This window comes from Plecotus auritus (genome assembly GCF_963455305.1).
Source record: "Plecotus auritus genome assembly, chromosome: 5".
Classification (NCBI taxonomy): Eukaryota; Metazoa; Chordata; class Mammalia; order Chiroptera; family Vespertilionidae; genus Plecotus; species Plecotus auritus.
This window is the reverse complement of record NC_137776.1, coordinates 183,553,744-183,573,850: the sequence shown is the minus strand read 5'-3', so window position 1 is coordinate 183,573,850 and position 20,107 is coordinate 183,553,744. Positions and strand designations below refer to the sequence as shown.

Here is a 20,107-nt window from a genome sequence, read left to right as displayed (position 1 = left end):
CAGCCGTGTGCGGCCGCGATCTTGTCTGCGCTCCCCGCCCGAGGGGACGTGGCAGAGCGGGAGTGATAGGGGTGAGGGGACGGGGCTGGCCATCTCGAGGGGCGAGCAGCGCGAACATGCTCCTAACTGGTAAGAGCGCGGGGACAGCGTGCGTTTCTAGCCCCGAAGAGCCCGGCGTTCAGAAAGCGACGTCCCGGCCGCTGTCCGCCAAGCAGCGGTGAGTGTCACTGTCAAGCAGCGGAGGCGCTGAGTGCAGACTCCGGAAACCCAGGGGCCACGCGGAGCCTGCCTGGGGCGTTACCAAGGAGGCGCCAGGGCCAGCGCCTGGAGGTGCGGGCTGCCACCCATTCAAACCCTGCGTGTCTCCCCAGAGGGTCACCGTTTGTGGCGTGTGGGCGCAGTGCCCGGCTCGGCCAGCAGGTGGCAGTGAATAACAAACAAACGGCGGCGGCAGAGGTCACCGCGCGGCCCTGTTGGCGCTGCAGGTCCCGCTGAGACTGGTGATTTCCAGCGGCGGCAGCGAGGAGGGTGCAGGCTCAGCTGCCTGGAGTCGGCGCCATCGGGGAAGGGGAAGGCGGTTTTTAAGTCTCCCCCAGAAATAGCTTTTGTTGAAGTACAGTGGTAGTATGTTGGGGGCCCACAGGGTCCCCGCCCTGCCTGGCCAAGCCCCCAACATCCTCCGGATGAAACGCGGGAGGGGAGCCCCTTCCTTCCAGGCGTCAGTGTGCGGGGGTGGGAATACCAGTCCTGTCCTTTCCCCCTCTCCCACGGGCCCTCCTGAGCGGGCGGGTGGCGCCGGCAGCTGCCTTGGGGTGCCGGGAAGGAAGGGAAGCAAATGCCGAGTCTCACGAACCTGACGGGGAACCACGTGTCTTTGCCTTGATTTCAGGGACTTGAGGAGGGAAAGGAGTTACAGGACAGGCACAGCGTGTGTGTGTGTGTGTGTGTGTGTGTGTGTGAGCGTGTCTCACAGGTATGTGTGTACAATGTGTATGAGGAGTGTGCAGTGTGTTGGGGGGTTTCTGAGTGTGTGGGGAGTGTGTGCAGTGTGTGTGAGTGTGTGTAGGCTGTGTGTGTGAGGTGTGTGTGTTTCTGAGAGTGTGTGTGGGGGGTGTGCAGTGTGTGTGAGTGTGTGTAGGCTGTGTGTGTGGGATGTGCAGTGTGTATGTGGGTGTGTTTCTGAGTGTGTGTAGGCTGTGTGTGTGTGTGTTTCTGAGTATGTGTAGGCTGTGTGTGGGGGGTGTGTGTGTGTATGTGTGTGTGTTTCTGAGTGTGTGTAGGCTGTGTGTGTGTATGTGTGTGTGTTTCTGAGTGTGTGTAGGCTGTGTGTGTGGGATGTGCAGTGTGTATGTAGGTGTGTTTCTGAGTGTGTGTAGGCTGTGTGTGTGGGGTGTGTGTTTCTGAGAGTGTGTGTGTGGGGTGTGTGCAGTGTGTTTCTGAGTGTGTATAGGCTGTGTGTGGGATGTGCAGTGTGTATGTAGGTGTGTTTCTGAGTGTGTGTGAGGGGTGTGTGTGTGTTTCTGAGAGTGTGTGTGGGGGGTGTGCAGTGTGTGTGAGTGTGTGTAGGCTGTGTGTGTGGGGTGTGTGTGTTTCTGAGAGTGGGGGTGTGCAGTGTGTGTGTTTCTGAGAGTGTGGGGGTGTGCAGTGTGTGTGGGGTGTGCAGTGTGTGTGTATTTCTGAGTGTGTGTGGGGGGGTGCAGTGTGTGCAGTGTGTGGAGACTGTGGGGGGGGGTGCAGTGTGTGGTGAGGCTCAGCTTAATCTGGTTTGCCGGGGGCTGGCAGGAGGGTCACCGAGACCTCCTCTGGGTCTGTGGGTCCACCCGGCCTTTCCTGCCTTCAGGTCCGGCCCTGGGAGCTGTTTCCTCTTCTCCGCTGTCCCCGGGTCCTTTGGGGCCAAGGCCAGCAGCCCGAGCCCCTGGTGCCCCTCCCTCCCCAGCTGAGCCCTGAGCCGGGCCAGGGGCCCTGACTGGTGGGCGGCATGCAAGAGCGCCGACGGACAGCAGGGGGCAGCGGGGAGCAGCAGGCAGGCACCAGGGGGCGGGAGAAGCCTGTCTGTCCCTCTCTGTCCCTCTGTCTATCCCTCTGCCCTGGGGCTCCCTGCCACTGGGGGTCGGGGCTGGACCCCCCTCACTCGGCGCCGGCTCTCTGGGGTCCTGTCTGAGAGAGCGGGCTGCCTGTGCCCAGGTGCCCGGCTGGCTGGCTGCGCCCAGGCCTTGAACAGGACTCGCCAGGCAGGACAGAGGGGGCCAGGTGTCCCGGGGGCACGGGGACTGGGAGGGTCCCTGCTTGGCCTGGGCACCTCTCACCTGTGCCCACGACTCCCACCAACCCCTGTGCCAAGCGCACGGCCGGCAGGAAAGAAACGGTTGTGGTTTTCATCACCTGCAGGCCAAGGGAGGCTGCCGAGAGAAGAGAGACCCGAGGCACGGGCACGAGGCCTCACGGAGGGTGGTGTGCACGCCGCGTCGCTGGGGCGGGGTTCACAGGGCATCCGAGAGCCAGCCCGTGGGGCGCCCCGAGCTGTGACTGAGCCGGGAATCGGGCCAGAGGCGGCCGACCTCATGGAGAGACCGAGGCCCCACCGACAGCGTCTGAGTGAGGACGAGGCGGGGTCAGTGTTACAAGGACAGTGTGGACCCACGGAGCACAGCAGCGGCTCCGGGAGAGGCCGCGTTGGGCTGAGCGGGTGCGGCAGGGAAGGAGGCAGCAGCCTGCAGGGAACGGGGCGCAGGGCAGAGAGCCCCCGGACACTGGGGTGGACTCGCCCCCTCGGCGGCGGGGGGCGGGGGGAGGCGGGGAGGGCTCCCCGGCGGGGTTGGGGACCTCGAGGGCGGCAGGTCCTCTGGGGGTTCCTCGTCCCCCACAGGGGAGCTAGTGCCCCCGCACGCACGGAGGAGCCCGGAATGCCGGCCGCGGAGCCTCTGCCCAGGAGCGAGGGGCGCCCGCAGGTCACAGCCCTGGGATGTGGCCGGAGGCCGGACAGGGCCCCGAGCTTCCGCGGTCTCAGCCTATAGCTGACAGCCTGCTCCACGTCAGCCGTCCGCAGGATGCGGCCTCCGGGCTGGAAGCACAGCGCCCTGAAGTCCCCAGGCCGCGTGGACGCCGTGGCGACATCTGCCGTCCGTCCCCGTTGGCAGATGCGGAGCGAGGCGCAGGGAGGGGAGCGCCGGAGGGCAGCCAGCACGCAAGGGGGCTGCGGCCTCGGCGGGCTCTCGCCCTCCGCCACTGGCTCCCGGGTCTGGCCTGCTTGGTTTGAACACATCTGCGTGGTTGCTGTGCACCTACTACGCGCGGCTGTCATCTGGGGAGGGAGGAGGCGTGGTCTCCTGAGAGGCGGGCATTCCAGGGAAGTGAGAGAGGCCCGGGGCCCTAGGACCGTCCTGGGGGAGGCTGAGTCCCAAGGCTCGCCCCGGGCAAGGCGTGACGGGTGTCCTGGATGGGGGGCTGTGCGCTGGGGGGGGGCGTGGGGAGAGGCACCTGTGACGGGTGTCCTGGATGGAGGGCTGTGCGCTGGGCGGGGGGGGCGTGGGGAGAGGCACCTGTGACGGGTGTCCTGGATGGGGGGCTGTGCGCTGGGGGGGGGGGGGCGTGGGGAGAGGCACCTGTGACGGGTGTCCTGGATGGGGGGCTGTGCGCTGGGGGGGGGCGTGGGGAGAGGCACCTGTGACGGGTGTCCTGGATGGGGGGCTGTGCACTGGGGTGGGGGGGGCGTGGGGAGAGGCACCTGTGACGGGTGTCCTGGATGGAGGGCTGTGCGCTGGGGGGGGGGGGCGTGGGGAGAGGCACCTGTGACGGGTGTCCTGGATGGGGGCTGTGCGCTGGGGGGCCGTGGGGAGAGGCACCTGTGACGGGTGTCCTGGATGGGGGGCTGTGTGCTGGGGGGGGGGGCGTGGGGAGAGGCACCTGCTGGGAGGCAGGAGTGGGGCTTGCGAGCCCTGTTGGCCGTGGGGCGGGCCGCTCTTGCCCTCGGAGCACTGGGGAGCCACAGCCGGTGCCAGCGGGAGAGGGGCTCACGGGATGGCCTCCTTCGCGTTGCGTGGCCAGAAGCTCTCGTCAGGGCGAGCCCTCTTCTGCTCTTCCCCGGGGCCTGGGAGACAAGGGCTGGAGACACGGGGACAAATGCGGGGATGCGAGCGACTTGGGGTGCGGTTCTGCTTCTGGTGATGGGGTCGCCGGGGCGTCGTGGCCACAAGGAAAGCAGAGTCAGCGGAGTTTCTGCACCTGCACCTCTCACCGAGCCACCTGGCTGTCAGCCCTCAGGCATCTTCGGGAGGTTTCAGACCCTCGACGCTCACCTGACCCCCCCTCCCTGACCCCGATGGCTGACCCCCCTGCCTGACCCCGATGGCTGACCCCCGTGCCTGACCCCCGTGCCTGACCCCCGGTGCCTGACCCCGATGGCTGACCCCCCTGCCTGACCCCCCTGCCTGACCCCCGTGCCTGACCCCCGGTGCCTGACCCCCGATGCCTGACCCCGATGGCTGACCCCTGTGCCTGACCCCTGTGCCTGACCCCGATGTCTGACCCCCGTGCCTGACCCCGATGGCTGACCTCCGTGCCTGACCCCCGGTGCCTGACCCCCCTGCCTGACCCCCGGTGCCTGACCCCCGGTGCCTGACCCCCGGTGCGGGGAGGCAGACCGGGCAGACCCCGCATGGCCCCGGCTGCAGCCCTGGCGGCGGCCCTCGGCCGCATTCGCAGCACTAACCGAGCGTTCCTGGGAGGATGGGAGGAAGTGCAGGCGGTGCCCAGGTGCCCAGCGGATTGCCAGAGCGCTGAGCGCCGAACGTGAGCAACGGGACGTTTAATGGATCCGAGGAGAGAGCCGGCTTCGGGGAAATGTCAGCTGTGGAATGTAAACAGGAGGCTTCTCCGCTCTCCCCGCCCAGGGTGACCGCAGGCTCCGTCTGACCAGAACTGAGCTCCTGAGAGAGTCCAGTCTTACAGGAGGTGGGGGTGGGAGGGGGCAGCGGGCACCCTGTGATCCCGTGTGGGCGGGGCACGAGCCCTGGGGGGCGCCTGGTGAGCCCCTGGGAAGAGTCTTTTGCTGCAAATCTGGGTCCTCCGGGAAACGGCCACAGCCTGCTGGAGGGCTGGGGGCCAGGGCTGCCGAGGGGCATGGCTCAAGAGAGTCTAGGTCAGGGAAAGGTCAAGGTCAGGTCACCCTTGACCGTCTCAGGCAGCCACGTTCTTCTGTCACTGGGAAAGGGCACCGCCCCCCACCCCCGTCCTGCCCACCCACACCCGCCTCTGCCAGTCCAGTTCATGGGCAAGTCCAGTTCGGCAGCCCACGGCCCGGCCTCCCTCGCGCTCCTGGGGGTCAGCGAGGCGCCGGGCGGCAGCGTGACCCTGTCCCTCTCTCAGTCCCCGACAGCCTCGTCCTGAAGGTGCTGAGCCAGCGCCTGAGCCAACACGACTGCGTGCAGAGAGGGTGGGTGCTGCACGGCTTCCCGCGGGACCTGGACCAGGCGCACCTGCTGGACTCCATGGGCCACAAGCCCAACAGGTGAGCGGCCGCCCGGCCCGCAGCTCCCAGTCCCCGGGCCTTCACGGTCCCCGGAGGGGGGCCCTCTCCCCGGCCCGCAGCTCCCAGTCCCCGGGCCTTCACGGTCCCCGGAGGAGGGCCCCTCTCCCCGGCCCGGCCCGCAGCTCCCAGTCCCCGGGCCTTCACGGTCCCCGGAGGAGGGCCCTCTCCCCGGCCCGCCCACCACCCCACGGGAGGGACCAGGCTGCTCCTTCCAAAGCAAACGGGGCGGCAGGGCCGAGACCCTGTGATTTAGGCGCGCTTGCCAGTGGCTGCTCCTCTGCTCACGGCGGAGTGAAGCCCGTTTCTGAGATGCAGGGGGTCGTGCGGTTAATTCCCCTGACCCTCAGCCGAGGGCGGGCCCGTGCGGATTTAGTCCCGCGGCCTCGGATCGCCTCCGCGTTCTCTCCCCTCCCCGAGGTCATGTCCCCACTCCTGCCTCATCTCTGTGGTTCCGCTTCCCCGGCTTTGCTCTCGTTAAACATGTTCATGATTAATTCAGAAAGTGATTTCCGCCATAACCGTCAGGTCCAGATAAAGGCCAAGGAAGAGAGAGGCCCTCAAGAGTGAGCCCCCCAGCCCTGGGCGGGCACGGGGCGGGACTCGGGCGGCGGGTGAGAAAGCACGCGGGCTCTCGACAGAATTACAGCCCAGAAATCAATCTGGGCCCACGGCCCGGACCTGTCATCCAGGCAGGAAAACCGTCCACCAAGCCTCTTCTTTTTTTTTTAGGGGGTCCGATGAAATGAGATGGAATTCAATTTACATATATATCAATTTTATTATTAAAATATATTCACTCTAGTAAATAGAATTATTGGGAAGGGCAAGCTGCTCTGTCTATTGGACACAGAAAGAGACCCCTTTGGCTTATCAGGAAACACAGTTATTGTCTCCTTGTCAAATGTAAATCTCTCCCGGGAGCTAATAACGGGGGGTGTTCAAGTGCCGTGTTGTGCTGGCTCCCACCTCGCGCCCACGGCGCGTCGCGCTGAATTATATCCGCCGCGCCGCCCCGAGAGGGAGATGAACCGAGTAATTGATGTGTCAAAAAGGAGGAGGAGAAGTTATTTGAGAACAAACATGATGGGCTATAAAGTTTGTTAAAATGTAATAACAATAGTGAAAATATGGAAACAAAATGAAGAAGGAAGAAGAGGAAAGAAACAAAGGCCTATGCCCGGCCTCTCCCACGGGTGCCCGCCGGCCGAGAGCCCTCCATTCCAGCCGGCCTCTCCCATGGGCGCCCGCCGGCCGGAGAGCCCTCCACTCCAGCCGGCCTCTCCCGTAGGCTCCCGCCGGCGGAGAGCCCTCCATTGCAGCCGGCCTCTCCCATGGGCGCCCGCCGGCCAGAGAGCCCTCCATTCCAGCCGGCCTCTCCCGTAGGCTCCCGCCGGCGGAGAGCCCTCCATTGCAGCCGCAGCCCTGTAGCAGGTATTTCCGTTGCAAACGAATGTTTGCTGGCGACGGGGAGGGCGGCTCTGGTGGAGGGTGGGAAGCTGGCCGGGAATCAGACTCCCTTTCCCGCCTCGGTTCCTTCCCCGGGCGCTACAGGGAGCGGCAGGCAAGCCGTGGCCTTGAACCTGCTCCTGGCGGGCGAGGCCTGGGGTCGCGTCCCCTGCTCAGGCCCCGACAGAGCTGCTGCTGTGGCTCAGAGGTCCCCGGGGAGGCCGGTGGCAGTGCAGGCGGCAGGATGGTGGCAGGACGTGAGGAGCGTGGCTACACCGTTTCCCTCTCGGTTCCACGGGCTAAATGTGGGGGCAGGAAGGAGTCACGCCGAGACGGTGGTCTAGCCCAGGGGTGGGCAAACTTTTTGACTCGAGGGCCACAATGGGTTCTTAAACTGGACCGGAGGGCCGGAACAAAAGCATGGATGGAGTGTTTGTGTGAACTAATATAAATTCAAAGTAAAGGAGCGGAGGGGAGAGCAAGAGAACCCTCCGCTCTTTCGGCTCCGCGGGCCGGATAGAACAGCCGAACGGGCCGGATCCGGCCCGCGGGCCGTAGTTTGCCCACGGCTGGTCTAGAGGAACTCGTGTGTGTCCCCCAGGTGGTTTTGTGCACGTTCGAAACTGTGGTGTGGCTGTTTTTGTTTTTATTTATTGTTATTTTTTAAACTACGGAGCTGTGTGCCTGCATCCCGCAGAGCCCGGGTCAGCAGGGACAGTCCTCGCACTTGGCTCCCAGCGCATGCGGGTGTGTGGTCGGCTTTGGCTAAAGCCCCTCCTTTCCTCCAGGGAGCTGGGGGTGGAGCCAGGAGGGGACCCAGGCAGCCCTGCCGGTCAGCGGGCCTGGGAGCCGGTCAGATTTCGGGTGGCGGGGCCGGGGTGGGGGGCGGGGGGGTCAGGCTTCAAACAGGCCCTGGGTCGGCGCAGGCTGCGCTGGTGCTGACAAGAACGCCTTCCTCTCTCCGCACTGACGCTCTGGCCCGCCCAGACCTCTTCCCCTCCCGCCCGACCTCCGTCTTTAACCAGCATCCTCCTCCTCCTCCCTGCCGGGGCGCCGGCTGCAGGGCTCCCCCACTCCGCTCCACAGCCCTGAGCAGTAGGTTTGCTCAGGCGAGTGATGGGGGCTCCGGGCTGCGCCCCTCGCCTGGAGCCGCCGGGAGAGTCCCGCCCGGCCAGCTCTTGGCGTGACTTTGTATGCCTCCTGCCGGCCACGCTTAGCGCCGACCCTGTCCCTGGCTTGCAAAGCTGCTTTCTCTCTGGTTTCCTGTCTGTCGCATGGCCTCTGCTCTGCCTGGACAGCCTGTGGCTGTGCCAAGCGCAGGGGCCTGTGAGCGATTGGTCACCGGAGCGCGCCTTCCGGACGCGTTGGGTGCGGCCTGTCTTCACCGTCGGACACGCTCGTGCCCTGCTGCCGTCGGTCTGTTTCTGCACTGGTCGCCCAGGCGCCTCTGACTTCCGGTGCCGTCAGAGGAGGCTGCAGTGGCCAGCGCGGTCCTGCCCTGGCGGGTGGCCGCGGAGGGGCCGGCCACTCTGCCCCGCGTGGGCGGGTCCAGGTCACTGACCGCTGCCCCAGGGTCTCTTCTCCGATGGCCGTCTGCGCGCGTTTCTTGCCCCCGGACGGCATTCAGGCTCCGGGGCTGGCGCCTGGGGAGATAGCTCCTCGTTCACCGGCAGCACGCGGCAGAGGGGGGTGCCCCGAAAAGTCACCTGCAGGGCACGTCGCAACGCGGACCCGTCACGCTGCCGAGAGCTGCTTTGGTTTTCCATGCGACCGCGCTTCGTCCAGACGGCGGAACGCGGCACAAGGGAACGTGGTTTCCACGCCCGAGCCTCCGGGGGGATCCACGTGCTCGTTACTCTTCAAAAAATACATATTTTTATTGATTCAGAGAGGAAGAGAGGGAGGGAGAGAGAAACACCCATGATGAGAGAGAACCATGGGTCGGCCGCCTCCTGCACGCCCCACGCTGGGGATCGAGCCCGCCACCCGGCCGTGTGCCCCGACCGGGAATTGAACCCTGACCTCCTGGTTCCTAGGTCGACGCTCAACCACGGAGCCACGCCGGCCGGGCCAGGCTTGTTCCTTTTTGGTTCCCCGTGACACTGTGTTTTCAGGGACGCCACGGTAGGCCCTGGGGTAACGGCTCTGCCATCTCTAACGTGTCCCCAGTGAGAAGGATGCTATGCTGTCTAAGAGCACAGAGGGATGGACCAAAGAAAAATTAAAATGCAAACGAGAGAAGGTGTCTCGCCTCTCTCTCCCTCTCCCTCTCCCTCTCCCTCTCTCTCTCTCTCCCTCTCTCTCTCTCTCTCTCTCCCTCATCACCACGCGGTCCTCCCGTTCTGCCGCGGACCCTCCCGCGGATTAGGGGTAATAAACAGCCCATTAATGGAGCCTGAACTGGGAAATGGAGTTGGCATCAGCAGCCAGCTTCAGTGGCTGACGGAGGTTAATAACTCCATTACTCCAGCTCCGCACGGAGCCGCCGGGCGTGCGGGATGTTAGCCTTATCTCCTCCTCATTAATTGAGCTAATAGAACCCGGCTGACCCCGCCTCGCCGCCGCCGCGCGTAGCAGACATGGGCTGGAATGCATATCACCGCCGCGGGCTCCACCGGCCTTTGTTTCGGGAAGAAGCTCTTTCCTGAAGACGGGTCCCCGTCGCCGCCGCTGCACAGGGTCCTGGGGTCACCCTGCCCTTGCGCACAAGGACGGGGCAGGGAGGGCCGGCCGGAGTGGCCCGCAGGCAGAGGCCCACGCGGGGGCAGCGCTTTAGCTCAGACTGAACGCTCTGCAGGAAGCAGCTCTGGCCTCAGCAAGGGGTCTGGGTGCGGGGTGACGACGGAGCGTGGCCGTGCTGGGGTGGGACGGGGCGGCCCCGTGGGCCTCAGGGACGGGGCGGTCCCACGGGCCTCAGGGACGGGGCGGCCTCACGGGCCTCAGGGACGGGGCGGCCCCGTGGGCCTCAGGGACGGGGCGGTCCCGCGGGCCTCAGGGACGGGGCGGTCCCGTGGGCTTCAGGGATGGGTGGTCCCGTGGGCCTCAGGGACAGGGCGGCCCCGTGGGCCTCAGGGACAGGGCGGCCCCGCAGGCCTCAGGGATGGGTGGTCTCGCGGGCCTCAGGGACGTGCCTCAGGGACAGGGCAGCCCCACGGGCCTCTCCCTGCTTCAGCGTTTGGCAGCCACCTCTCGCACGGCCCTCCCGCCCCAGAGTGCCCCGACAGCTGATGCATCTGCATGACCATTTTGTTTGCTGCTCACTGGGTAAGCGCCACTTAACCTTCCTGAGCCTCAGTTTCCTTAACCCTCAGATGGTTGCCCCACCGTCTTCCCTCACCCTTTGCTGGGTGCCCGAGTGCATTTGCTGGGAGAATGTGTGAGGGCAGGATGGGTGAGGGGGAAATGCTCTATGTGACCAAGATAATGCCGTCGACAGTGAAAACTCAGAACCCAAATTTCCTGCACCAGGTCACGTGCCTCTCTGTGCCTCAGTTTCCCCAGCTGGACAACAGGGCAGCCCACTGGGGACGTCGGTTGTGAGGATGAGATGAGAGGCGCAGGGGACCCTCCGAGGAGCCTGGCGTTGGCAGGCGCCACGTGGGAACCTCGCGTGTTCCTGATGCTAGGAGCCCCGCGCCTGTCCGTGCAGCTCCGTGTCTGTCCGTGCAGCTCCGTGTCTGTCCGTGCAGCTTTATGTCTGTCCGTACAGCCCCGCGCCTTTCCGTGCAGCCCCGTGCCTGTCCGTGCAGCTTTATGTCTGTCCGTGCAGCCCCGTGCCTGTCCGTGCAGCTTTATGTCTGTCCGTGCAGCCCCGTGCCTGTCCGTGCAGCTTTATGTCTGACCGTGCAGCCCCGTGCCTGTCCGTGCAGCTTTATGTCTGACCGTGCAGCCCCGTGCCTGTCCGTGCAGCTTTATGTCTGTCCGTGCAGCCCCGTGCCTGTCCGTGCAGCTCTGTGCCTGTCCGTGCAGCCCCGTGCCTGTCCGTGCAGCCCCGCGCCTGTCCGTGCAGCTCTGTCCCTGTCCGTGCAGCCCCGCGCCTGTCCGTGCAGCTTTATGTCTGTCCGTGCAGCTCTGTGCCTGTCCGTGCAGCCCCGTGCCTGTCCGTGCAGCCCCGTGCCTGTCCGTGCAGCTCTGTGCCTGTCCGTGCAGCTCTGTCCCTGTCCGTGCAGCCCCGTGCCTGTCCGTGCAGCCCCGTGCCTGTCCGTGCAGCCCCGTGCCTGTCCGTGCAGCTTTATGTCTGTCCATGCAGCCCCGTGCCTGTCTGTGCAGCTCTGTGCCTGTCCGTGCAGCCCCGTGCCTGTCCTTGCAGCCCCGCGCCTGTCCGTGCAGCTTTATGTCTGTCAGTGCAGCCCCGTGCCTGTCCGTGCAGCTCTGTCCCTGTCCGTGCAGCCCCGCGCCTGTCCGTGCAGCTTTATGTCTGTCCGTGCAGCTCTGTGCCTGTCCGTGCAGCCCCGTGCCTGTCCGTGCAGCCCCGCGCCTGTCCGTGCAGCTTTATGTCTGTCTGTGCAGCCCCGTGCCTGTCCGTGCAGCTCTGTCCCTGTTCGTGCAGCCCCGCGCCTGTCCGTGCAGCCCCGTGCCTGTCCGTGCAGCTCTGTGCCTGTCCGTGCAGCTTTATGCCTGTCTGTGCAGCTTTATGCCTGTCCGTGCAGCCCTGCGCCTGTCCGTGCAGCTCTGTCCCTGTCCGTGCAGCCCCGCGCCTGTCCGTGCAGCTTTATGTCTGTCCGTGCAGCTCTGTCCCTGTCCGTGCAGCCCCGTGCCTGTCCGTGCAGCCCCATGCCTGTCCGTGCAGCTTTATGTCTGTCCGTGCAGCTCTGTCCCTGTCCGTGCAGCTCCGCGCCTGTCCGTGCAGCTCTGTGCCTGTCCGTGCAGCTCTGTCCCTGTTCGTGCAGCCCCGCGCCTGTCCGTGCAGCTCCGTGCCTATCTGGCAGCTCTGTGCCTGTCTGTGCAGCCCCGTGCCTGTCCGTGCAGCTCTGTCCCTGTTCGTGCAGCTCTGTCCCTGTCCGTGCAGCTCTGTCCCTGTTCGTGCAGCCCCGCGCCTGTCCGTGCAGCTCTGTCCCTGTCCGTGCAGCTCTGTGCCTGTCTGTGCAGCCCCGTGCCTGTCTGTGCAGCCCCGTGCCTGTCCGTGCAGCTCTGTGCCTGTCTGTGCAGCTTTATGCCTGTCCGTGCAGCCCTGCGCCTGTCCGTGCAGCTCTGTGCCTGTCCGTGCAGCCCCGCGCCTGTCCGTGCAGCCCCGTGCCTGTCCGTGCAGCTCTGTCCCTGTCCGTGCAGCTTTATGTCTGTCCGTGCAGCCCCGTGCCTGTCCGTGCAGCCCCGTGCCTGTCCGTGCAGCTTTATGTCTGTCCGTGCAGCCCCGTGCCTGTCCGTGCAGCCCCGTGCCTGTCCGTGCAGCTTTATGTCTGTCCATGCAGCCCCGTGCCTGTCTGTGCAGCTCTGTGCCTGTCCGTGCAGCCCCGTGCCTGTCCTTGCAGCCCCGCGCCTGTCCGTGCAGCTTTATGTCTGTCAGTGCAGCCCCGTGCCTGTCCGTGCAGCTCTGTCCCTGTCCGTGCAGCCCCGCGCCTGTCCGTGCAGCTTTATGTCTGTCCGTGCAGCTCTGTGCCTGTCCGTGCAGCCCCGCGCCTGTCCGTGCAGCTTTATGTCTGTCCGTGCAGCCCCGTGCCTGTCCGTGCAGCCCCGTGCCTGTCCGTGCAGCTTTATGTCTGTCCGTGCAGCCCCGTGCCTGTCCGTGCAGCCCCGTGCCTGTCCGTGCAGCTTTATGTCTGTCCATGCAGCCCCGTGCCTGTCTGTGCAGCTCTGTGCCTGTCCATGCAGCCCCGTGCCTGTCCTTGCAGCCCCGCGCCTGTCCGTGCAGCTTTATGTCTGTCAGTGCAGCCCCGTGCCTGTCCGTGCAGCTCTGTCCCTGTCCGTGCAGCCCCGCGCCTGTCCGTGCAGCTTTATGTCTGTCCGTGCAGCTCTGTGCCTGTCCGTGCAGCCCCGTGCCTGTCCGTGCAGCCCCGCGCCTGTCCGTGCAGCTTTATGTCTGTCTGTGCAGCCCCGTGCCTGTCCGTGCAGCTCTGTCCCTGTTCGTGCAGCCCCGCGCCTGTCCGTGCAGCCCCGCGCCTGTCCGTGCAGCTCTGTGCCTGTCCGTGCAGCTTTATGCCTGTCCGTGCAGCCCTGCGCCTGTCCGTGCAGCTCTGTCCCTGTCCGTGCAGCCCCGCGCCTGTCCGTGCAGCTTTATGTCTGTCCGTGCAGCTCTGTCCCTGTCCGTGCAGCCCCGTGCCTGTCCGTGCAGCCCCATGCCTGTCCGTGCAGCTTTATGTCTGTCCGTGCAGCTCTGTCCCTGTCCGTGCAGCTCCGCGCCTGTCCGTGCAGCTCTGTGCCTGTCCGTGCAGCTCTGTCCCTGTTCGTGCAGCCTCGCGCCTGTCCGTGCAGCTCCGTGCCTATCTGGCAGCTCTGTGCCTGTCTGTGCAGCCCCATGCCTGTCCGTGCAGCTCTGTCCCTGTTCGTGCAGCCCCGCGCCTGTCCGTGCAGCTCCGTGCCTATCTGGCAGCTCTGTGCCTGTCTGTGCAGCCCCATGCCTGTCCGTGCAGCTCTGTCCCTGTTCGTGCAGCTCTGTCCCTGTCCGTGCAGCTCTGTCCCTGTTCGTGCAGCCCCGCGCCTGTCCGTGCAGCTCTGTCCCTGTCCGTGCAGCTCTGTGCCTGTCTGTGCAGCCCCGTGCCTGTCCGTGCAGCTCTGTGCCTGTCCGTGCAGCTCTGTGCCTGTCTGTGCAGCTTTATGCCTGTCCGTGCAGCCCTGCGCCTGTCCGTGCAGCTCTGTCCCTGTCCGTGCAGCCCCGCGCCTGTCCGTGCAGCCCCGTGCCTGTCCGTGCAGCCCCATGCCTGTCCGTGCAGCTCTGTGCCTGTCCGTGCAGCCCCGTGCCTGTCCGTGCAGCTCTGTGCCTGTCCGTGCAGCTATGTCCCTGTTCGTGCAGCCCCGCGCCTGTCCGTGCAGCTCCGTGCCTATCTGGCAGCTCTGTGCCTGTCTGTGCAGCCCCATGCCTGTCCGTGCAGCTCTGTCCCTGTTCGTGCAGCTCTGTCCCTGTCCGTGCAGCTCTGTCCCTGTTCGTGCAGCCCCGCGCCTGTCCGTGCAGCTCTGTCCCTGTCCGTGCAGCTCTGTGCCTGTCTGTGCAGCCCCGTGCCTGTCCGTGCAGCTCTGTGCCTGTCCGTGCAGCTCTGTGCCTGTCTGTGCAGCTTTATGCCTGTCCGTGCAGCCCTGCGCCTGTCCGTGCAGCTCTGTGCCTGTCCGTGCAGCCCCGCGCCTGTCCGTGCAGCCCCGTGCCTGTCCGTGCAGCTCTGTCCCTGTCCGTGCAGCTTTATGTCTGTCCGTGCAGCCCCGTGCCTGTCCGTGCAGCCCCGTGCCTGTCCGTGCAGCTTTATGTCTGTCCGTGCAGCCCCGTGCCTGTCCGTGCAGCCCCGTGCCTGTCCGTGCAGCTTTATGTCTGTCCATGCAGCCCCGTGCCTGTCTGTGCAGCTCTGTGCCTGTCCGTGCAGCCCCGTGCCTGTCCTTGCAGCCCCGCGCCTGTCCGTGCAGCTTTATGTCTGTCAGTGCAGCCCCGTGCCTGTCCGTGCAGCTCTGTCCCTGTCCGTGCAGCCCCGCGCCTGTCCGTGCAGCTTTATGTCTGTCCGTGCAGCTCTGTGCCTGTCCGTGCAGCCCCGCGCCTGTCCGTGCAGCTTTATGTCTGTCCGTGCAGCCCCGTGCCTGTCCGTGCAGCCCCGTGCCTGTCCGTGCAGCTTTATGTCTGTCCGTGCAGCCCCGTGCCTGTCCGTGCAGCCCCGTGCCTGTCCGTGCAGCTTTATGTCTGTCCATGCAGCCCCGTGCCTGTCTGTGCAGCTCTGTGCCTGTCCGTGCAGCCCCGTGCCTGTCCTTGCAGCCCCGCGCCTGTCCGTGCAGCTTTATGTCTGTCAGTGCAGCCCCGTGCCTGTCCGTGCAGCTCTGTCCCTGTCCGTGCAGCCCCGCGCCTGTCCGTGCAGCTTTATGTCTGTCCGTGCAGCTCTGTGCCTGTCCGTGCAGCCCCGTGCCTGTCCGTGCAGCCCCGCGCCTGTCCGTGCAGCTTTATGTCTGTCTGTGCAGCCCCGTGCCTGTCCGTGCAGCTCTGTCCCTGTTCGTGCAGCCCCGCGCCTGTCCGTGCAGCCCCGCGCCTGTCCGTGCAGCTCTGTGCCTGTCCGTGCAGCTTTATGCCTGTCTGTGCAGCTTTATGCCTGTCCGTGCAGCCCTGCGCCTGTCCGTGCAGCTCTGTCCCTGTCCGTGCAGCCCCGCGCCTGTCCGTGCAGCTTTATGTCTGTCCGTGCAGCTCTGTCCCTGTCCGTGCAGCCCCGTGCCTGTCCGTGCAGCCCCATGCCTGTCCGTGCAGCTTTATGTCTGTCCGTGCAGCTCTGTCCCTGTCCGTGCAGCTCCGCGCCTGTCCGTGCAGCTCTGTGCCTGTCCGTGCAGCTCTGTCCCTGTTCGTGCAGCCTCGCGCCTGTCCGTGCAGCTCCGTGCCTATCTGGCAGCTCTGTGCCTGTCTGTGCAGCCCCATGCCTGTCCGTGCAGCTCTGTCCCTGTTCGTGCAGCCCCGCGCCTGTCCGTGCAGCTCCGTGCCTATCTGGCAGCTCTGTGCCTGTCTGTGCAGCCCCATGCCTGTCCGTGCAGCTCTGTCCCTGTTCGTGCAGCTCTGTCCCTGTCCGTGCAGCTCTGTCCCTGTTCGTGCAGCCCCGCGCCTGTCCGTGCAGCTCTGTCCCTGTCCGTGCAGCTCTGTGCCTGTCTGTGCAGCCCCGTGCCTGTCCGTGCAGCTCTGTGCCTGTCCGTGCAGCTCTGTGCCTGTCTGTGCAGCTTTATGCCTGTCCGTGCAGCCCTGCGCCTGTCCGTGCAGCTCTGTGCCTGTCCGTGCAGCCCCGCGCCTGTCCGTGCAGCCCCGTGCCTGTCCGTGCAGCCCCATGCCTGTCCGTGCAGCTCTGTGCCTGTCCGTGCAGCCCCGTGCCTGTCCGTGCAGCTCTGTGCCTGTCCGTGCAGCTCTGTCCCTGTCCGTGCAGCCCCGTGCCTGTCCGTGCAGCCCCGTGCCTGTCCGTGCAGCCCCGTGCCTGTCCGTGCAGCTCTGTCCCTGTCCGTGCAGCTCTGTGCCTGTCCGTGCAGCTCTGTCCCTGTCCGTGCAGCTCTGTCCCTGTCCGTGCAGCAGCTTTATACCTGTCCGTGCAGCCCCGTGCCTGTCCGTGCAGCCCCATGCCTGTCCGTGCAGCTTTATGTCTGTCCGTGCAGCTCTGTCCCTGTCCGTGCAGCCCCGCGCCTGTCCGTGCTCACAGGCTTCCGGGGAGGAGGGCTGGCCCGTCCTGCCCAATACCAGCCGCCCAGCTCTGTGGTCAGGCTGGCCCTCGGCCGCTCTGAGCAGGTGGATGCCCTCTGGTCCCAGGAAGACGATTCCGTTCACCTGGTGACACATGGGCAGAAGAATGATTCTGCAAACAGACGACGAAAGTCGCACTGTTGTCGGGGACTCCACGGAGCCGGACAAACGGGAACTTAGGGCAGGAGTGGAACCCAGTCCTGGAAAGATGAGAAACCTTCATCACCGGCCCCTGCTGTCTTATTTATTATTATTATTATTATTATTATTATTATTATTATTATTAAAAGGACAGTTGTTTCTATTTAGTTATTATTTTTAACCCTCACCCAATGATATTTTCCCATTGATTTTTAGAGCGAGTGGGAGAGGGAAAGACAGAGATATCCATGTGAGAGAAACACATCGATTGGTTGCCTCCTGCACGTGCCCCAACCAGGGCCAGGGCCAGGGAGGAGCCTGCAGCCAAGGTACGTGGCCTTGATTGGAATCGAACCCGGGATCCTTTGGTCCGCAGGCCGAAGCTCTATCCACTGAACCAAACCGGCCAGGGGGTCCGTGCTGTTTCATGCGTTCAAGGTTGTGGTGATGGGGGAGGCGTCACAGAGACCCCGGGAGAGGTGGCGGAGGAGTCGCCCACAGTTGGCTGGCAGGCGGGGCCAGGTGGGAGCTGCACCCTGGGGCGGGTCACAGCGTGATGTGCAAGGCAAGGGTGGGGCAGCCTGGGCTTTGCGGGCTCCTGTGGATCGGCCAATTTAAATAATTTCGGGGGCCCCAGGGCAGAGGGGCTGCCCCGACAGAGTGTGGGAGCCCGTGTCGGAAGTGGTTGGAGTCGGGGCTTAGCAAAGTGCCCCAGGAGGGTGGAGTTACTAGCCCTGAGCTCCAGACCAGCTGGTCTCCAGCTCGCTGCCTGCTGGTGACAGCGCCCCCTGCTGGCCGGCCCCGCCACAGCGCCCCCGCCGGCTGGCCGGCTCTGAGAGCCAGGGCTGTGCTCTGATGGAGCTGGGGATGGGGACTGGCAGCCCCCTGGGCAGTGGGTGGGGCGGGCGGCGGGGTCACAGCCTGGGGTCAGGAAGGGTGGAGCGCCCCAGCACCCCAGCACCCCAGCCCCAGGCCGTGGCCCGGGTGGCGGTGACAGGCCCGCAGCCCACACGGCGGAGCTGTGGCATTTTAATCTTCTGTAAATAAGAGCTGAAGTGGAAAAGGGACGGGTCTGGGGACCGGTGACATTTCACCACCCACTTCCAATGTTTGCGCGAGAAGAGCCGGCGAGGCTGATTGGAGCGGACGGGGCGGCCGTGTGACCGGTGGGCGCCCGCCTTGGGGAGCTGGAGAGCAACTCCTCTCCGCACTCTGCAGCCCCGAGGGCTCCGGCACAAAGGGCCCCCAGGCTTAGCGCCGCCTGCAGCCAGGACTGGGGGGTGCCGCTCGCTCGGTGGGGGGTCTGTGTGTGGGGGGGTCTGCGAGTCGAGTCCTTAGGAAGACGCCGGCCCACATCCAACAAGGGCCTCGCGTGGTGTCTTCCTGGTGCCGTTTGGTGAGTTAAGGGCCGACGCGAACAGCCTCCCTCTCACACAGGGACCTCAGTTTACTTATTAACCATCTCACATTTTCCCCGAGTTTTCCGAGAGCGCCCCGTCCCGCCGGCCGTGTCGGTCTGACCGTCCTGCCGTCTCTAACGGTCTAGGCAAGACCCCCGGCCCCGCTCCTCCCCCTCTGAGCACCTTCGGCACAGGGCTTTGGGGAGAAAGCGACAGCGACTCTGCCTCCTGGTCTAGCGTCTGATAACCCGCAGCCCGCAAGTCCCCTCCTGCCGCCTCCCTCTCGCCCTTCAAGGCTCTGGTCTCGGCTCCCTTTTCCCCACAGACTCTCAGCTCCCATCGGGCCGGCGGGTCTGCCCGGCCGGTGGGCCTCCGCCCACAGGGAATGGGACACGGCGCGGGCACCCACCGCCCCCATCAGACGCCAGCAATCCCCAGCCACCCTGGAGACTGACAGGTAGCCTTTAACAGCCCGCGGCCCCGGCAGTTGGCATTTGAGTCCCGCTCTGATGGAGGCGCGCCCCCCCCCCCCTTTGGCAGGTGCGAGGCTCTGAAAATCATTTCCCTGAGAAAGGCAGGAGGGGAGATGCTGTGAGGACTGGAGAATTCCTGTTTGTTTTCCTTTACCCACAAGAGACGCTGAACACACCAGCACGCCCTTCAGCTTTCCACCCTCCTCGGCGGCCCTGGCGGCGCGCCCCCCTCGCCCGGGCGCTGCGGGCCGGTGCGGGTGCACACGGGGAGCTCTCCCCCTAACGCATGGGAAGCTGTAACAGAAAAGCTTTCCCAAAAGGCCTGCGCCGCCTCTTCGGAGACGGCTACCCTCTGGCGTCGAGGTTTCTGCAGATTCCAGACCCCCCACCCCAAGGTGGGTCCTGCCCCTCCGTGGCTGCAGGGCAGACCCTCCGTCCGGGGCTCCAGCACCACCTCCTTCTCGCCCGGGCCTGGGCCTCGTGGAGCGCGGGTCCTAGGTCCGAGGAAAGGACTGCAGGGACCAGAGAAGACCTGCCGGGCCTGGCGTGCCACCCCCTCCAGGGAGCCTTCCTTGATGCTTCTCGCTTCACAGGGCCTTTCCCAAGGTCCTTGTGGTGAGAAGCTGCTGAGTGGATGGCGGTGAGCAGAGAGGCTGTGGGGTCTGGCTCTGCCGCCCACGGGCTGTGCGAGGTGGGGCAGGGGTTACCCTCTCTGCGCCCGGATCTTCCGGGAGGGGGGGGGGTGGTACTGCTTGCGTCCTGGGGGCACGAGAGGAAACAAAAGCTATGACACTTGCCATCACGTGGCTCACACTCGGGCTGGCGTGGCCCCTGGGGAACGGGAGGCGGGGGAGGGGAGTGTGGGTGTGCGTTGTGCGGTGGCCAGGGAGGCTTTATCAGGGAGGATGCTGGGCAGAGGGGACACTGTCGGGAGGGTCTGAGAGGAGCACCCAGGCCTGGACGGCAGGTGCGAAGGCCCGGCGGGGGGGATGGGCCGGACAATAAGGGGCAGCTGCAGCTGATGGACAGGGAGAGGCTGGGGTGACGCCAGGCGGAGGGCCCGGGTCGGGAAGGCTTGGGCTGTGCTCTGAGTCAGGTGCTAGCCGTGGGGGTGTTTGAGGAGGGGCGCCATGGGATCCAGCGCGCTATTTAAAGGGTTACTCGGCCCTGGCTGGGAGGGCCGGCTGGTTGGAGCGCCGTCCGAGGCACCAGAAAGTCTCAGGTTCCGTTCCCGGTCAGACACGTGCCCAGGCTTCTGTTTGGTCCCGGTCGGGGCATCTCTCTCTCTCTCTCTCTCTCTCTCTCTCTCTCTCTTTCTCTCTCTCCCCCCCTCTTTCTCTCCCTCTCTCCCTCTCTATCTCTCTTTCCCTCTCTCCCTCCCTCCCTCCTGCTCTTTCCTCTCTCTCTATTTTTTTTTAAAAATATATTTTATTGATTTTTTACAGAGAGGAAGGGAGAGGGACAGAGAGTTAGAAACATCAATGAGAGAGAAACATCGATCAGCTGCCTCCTGCACACCTCCTACTGGGGATGTGCCCGCAACCAAGGTACATGCCCTTGACCGGAATCGAACCTGGGACCCTTGAGTCTGCAGGCCAACGCTCTATCCACTGAGCCAAACCGGTCAGGGCACTTTCCTCTCTCTCTAAACGTAACGGCCTGCTCAGGCTCCGGGTGGAGGATGGACTGCAGGCAGGGGACAGGGGGACGCAGGGAGGCTGTGTGGGCCGTGGGCAATCGTCCAGGTGAGGACTCGGTGCCCTGGCCACGAACAGCCTGCAGGGCTGAG

General features: G+C 65.3%; 1 protein-coding gene across 6 annotated transcripts in view; it reads left to right on the top strand.

Moving 5' to 3' along the window:
* Positions 1-20,107, top strand: part of AK8 (adenylate kinase 8) — a 72,415-nt gene that overhangs the window by 32,440 nt on the left and 19,868 nt on the right. For all 6 annotated transcript variants that reach the window (XM_080667914.1, XM_080667917.1, XM_080667918.1 and 3 more), the window contains one exon: positions 5,365-5,506. In XM_080667914.1, the coding sequence (XP_080524040.1) occupies positions 5,365-5,506 (142 nt within the window). The remainder of the gene's footprint in view (positions 1-5,364; positions 5,507-20,107) is intronic.